Here is a 3,947-nt window from a genome sequence, read left to right on the forward strand (position 1 = left end):
TCGAATTCCCGACGCCCGTGAGTACTGAAATTTGCGCAAAATATGCGAGCTCGACGTCTTTTGAGCTCGAAAATCCGATTACCACTGAAACTCGGCTGCAAAGGAAGCCGATCTAAGATCACCCATGGCGGATAATTCACGTACCCGCATTCGGTAACATTAAAACGGATTGGTACTTTGATGTGGCAAATATAGCCCATTATGACGCTGTCGTAGGATTACCATTCTGTGCTAAACATGGCATTACAATAATTCCGGAGCGCCGTACAATCAAACTACGGGATGGTACTCTAATTCCCGCCGAATTAGAAGGGGGGAGGACCGGAGGAGGTGACAAATGGGCTAAGACCGTCGAAGCCAAGCCTCGGCCCTTTCGGAAGGCGACCGTCGAAGCCAAGCCTCGGTCCTTTCGGAGGGCAAACTAAAAATAACAGCCTCCGCCCACGACCCAAGACAGCGGTCCGTTCACACGGGCTTGACACGCAAATGCCGGATGTTGCTGAGCATAATGTACCTACTGTACTTACAATGGCAAGTGCGATTGCAGACGAAGAGATCAAGGACATCAAATTCCCAAAGGAATTTGAAATCGCATACGAAGAGCACAAAGCCTCGGAAGAGGCCCAATTGAAAACTCTGTGGGGTAAACGGATACCGTTCCCCGGACCGCCCCCATCACGCGCCCAAGAAGCGCTGAGAGAAGAAGACATCCCACGCCTTCGGGAGCAATGGCGGGAACGAATTGCGGACATCACGGGTGATATCCCGCTGGAAAGGCCTCCATATCGGGAGGTGAATCATAAGATTAATATTATCGACCCCCGTAAGAGATACAGGGGCCATAGGCCAAGATGCCCGGAGGCATACCAAAAAATACTACAAGATAAAATAGAAAAATACACTAAGGCAGGCTGGTGGGAATGGAAACCAGTCGACAACGCGTTACCTATGCTCTGCATCCCAAAAAAGGATGGGAAACTCCGGACAGTATTTGACTTACGAGAACGTAATGAGAACACGGTGCACGATGTGACGCCGATGCCGGACCAGGACCGAATTCGAAATGATGTTGCACGTGCACGTTACCGAACGAAGCTCGATATGAGCGACGCGTACGAGCAGATCCGGATCGAGAAAGGTGACGTACACAAGACCGCCTTCTCGACCATTTTGGGCACAATGGTGTCCCACGTAATGCAGCAGGGCGACTGCAATGCCCCCTCTACTTTTCAACGTCTAATGACCCACCTATTCAGGCAACACATAGGTATATTTGTGCATGTATACCTAGACGATATTTTTATATTCTCGAATACAATTGAGGAGCACGAAAGGCACCTCGAAATAGTATTCGATACATTACGCAACGCGCACCTATACCTTTCCAAAAAGAAGGTTGATCTCTATTCGGATCGAATGGAGTGTCTGGGCCACCTGATCGACCGCCAAGGGATTCACGCGGAGAAGGACAAATTGGAACAGATCCGCGATTGGCGAACACCGAGGAACTATAGCGAAGTAGCCCGGTTCTTGGGCCTGGTGCAATACTTGGCACAATTCATGCCGAATGTAGCTACATACACAACACCGCTATCGAACATCTGTAGCGACGGTGCGCCATTTCATTGGCGACCGATACATGAGAAATGCTTTCGCATGATCAAAGAATTGGCGTGCCGAGCGCCCATACTGAAACCCGTCGACTTCGAAAGCCCCGATCCGATCTGGGTGATCTGTGATGCCTCGACCACGGGCGTCGGTGCCTATTATGGACAAGGCCCAAATTGGGAGACGTGCCGCCCGGCAGGCTTCATGTCGAAGAAGTTTACTAACGCGCAACGAGGCTACGCGACGTATGAGCATGAAACGCTCGCAATACTCGAAGCCCTCCTCAAATGGGAGGATAAACTAATCGGAAGAAAAATAAATATTGTAACTGACCACGAGACTCTTGAATTCTTCAAGAGTCAGAAAAATATGTCGTATCGCCAACGGCGATGGTCCGAATATCTCAGCCGATTTGACTACACTCTAACGTACATACAGGGGGAGACGAATGTCGTCGCGGACGCATTATCCCGGTGCCACAAGGCCGACCGCCCTAGCGAGAATCCCGCACCGTACTATTTTGTCGATGCGGATCGGCGGTTAGACCCCGCTGGGGACGATCTACCCGCACTCCGGAATGAGGAAATTGCGCACCTGAATGCCATGAGGCTACCAGAAGCCATCGAGAGCCGTGACCTAGAAGCGGAGATGTTAGCGCCTGAATCGGACGCTCCCGAAATTACTCCGCCGGTGATGTCGGAAGATGATCCGGTAGTATACGAAGCGGTAGCACATGGGCCGCTCCCGCCGCAAATCACTACTGAACACGATGAATTCGAAAAAGCAGTACGAGAAAACTACAGGAATGATACCTTGTTCGCAAAGGTGTTGGAACATCCAACTGAGCACAAAGCGTTCACCATACGAGACGGACTGATCCTGGGCAGCAATCGGGCCGGAAAAGAAGTTCTTGGCGTACCACACGGTCGGCTCGGCGCTCGGAGCCTGAGAGAATTAGTGATTGATGCCGCCCACCGAACCCTGGGCCACTTCGGGCTTCAGAAAACAATAGACTACGTACGAAGGTTCTATTGGTGGCCTCAGATGTCACGCGATATTGAAAAATTCTGCGCGACATGCCACATTTGCCAAACAACGAAGGACCGCAACAGGAAACCCGAAGGATTGTTGCACAGCCTCCCGGTGCCTGGGCGCCCATGGAGCTCGATAGCGATGGACTTCCTGGGACCGTTTCCCCGGTCCCGCGGATTCGATTACCTTTGGGTAATTATTTGCCGACTAACGAGTATGGTACACCTCATACCGTGCACCACAAAATCCAAAGCATCAGAATTAGCGTACATGTTTGTACGCGACATTGTGAGACTACATGGGCTGCCGGATACGATAGTATCCGACCGTGATTCTAAATTTAATTCGAAGTTCTGGCGGGAGACTCACCGGATACTCGGAACGAAGCTGTTGATGTCGACCGCGTTCCACCCACAAACAGATGGCGTCACTGAGCGCGCGAACCGATCGGTGGCGCAGATCATGCGAACCCTGATTCGGCCCGATCAGACCGATTGGGTTGACGCGCTCCCACTCACCGAACGCAGCGCGTTCCGAAACAACAGGATTCTCTGCGTTTGAATTAACGTACGGGTACATACCGCGAATGCTGCATGAATTCGGAATGGAAAACACCTCGCCCGGAGTACGAGAATTTGCCTTGCACGCGAAGCATTGCCTGGAACAGGCCCATGATGCCATCATAGCATCACGTGTTCGCCAAGCACATCATGCGAACCAGCGGCGACGCGACCACCAAGCCTATCGGCCTGGTGATCTGGTCTACGTGAGTACGGCTAACCTTAATTTGCCCATCAAACGTGCACGCAAGCTCGCGCCTCGGTTCATTGGACCGTTCAAGATCCTTGAGGCCAACAATGACGTCAGTGTCTATTTGATTGACTTGCCCACCGATCTCAAAGCGCGCCGCGTGCATCCCCGATTTCATATCAGTAAGCTTCGGCCGTACATGCCGAATGACGATAAACTATTCCCGGGCAGGGACCCTGCAAACTTTTATGACTTCGGGCAAGCCGAGGATTTAGAATACGAAGTTGAGGAAATACTAACCCATGAATGGCATGGGGATACCATATTATTCTTAGTGCGATGGACACTGGGCGATAGCTCATGGGAGCCGTGGGAAAATGTCAAAGATCTGTCCCTGATGGACAGGTACTTCGAAATCGAAGGCGTGAGCCGCGTGGAAGACCTGCCGAAATCTCGGCCGCCGATCCAAGGCCTGCCCGCCCCCGAGGGCGCAATAGTCACTCCGTACAGTATGCGTCCTGTTGGGCGCGATGGAAAAATATTACTGGTCAGTCGGG

At 51.9% G+C, this 3,947-nt stretch overlaps 1 protein-coding gene across 1 annotated transcript; it reads left to right on the forward strand.

Moving 5' to 3' along the window:
* Positions 1–528: 528 nt before the first annotated feature.
* PUNSTDRAFT_139607 (uncharacterized protein) lies at positions 529–2,557 on the forward strand (the record flags this gene model as incomplete). Its single annotated transcript, XM_007389333.1, has 4 exons — positions 529–792; positions 2,047–2,334; positions 2,393–2,423; positions 2,496–2,557. The coding sequence occupies 4 exons, from the start codon at positions 529–531 to the stop codon at positions 2,555–2,557; spliced, it is 645 nt and encodes a 214-aa protein (XP_007389395.1).
* Between the last annotated feature and the right edge of the window lie 1,390 nt (positions 2,558–3,947).

This window comes from Punctularia strigosozonata (genome assembly GCF_000264995.1).
Source record: "Punctularia strigosozonata HHB-11173 SS5 unplaced genomic scaffold PUNSTscaffold_58, whole genome shotgun sequence".
In the NCBI taxonomy this organism is placed as follows: Eukaryota; Fungi; Basidiomycota; class Agaricomycetes; order Corticiales; family Punctulariaceae; genus Punctularia; species Punctularia strigosozonata.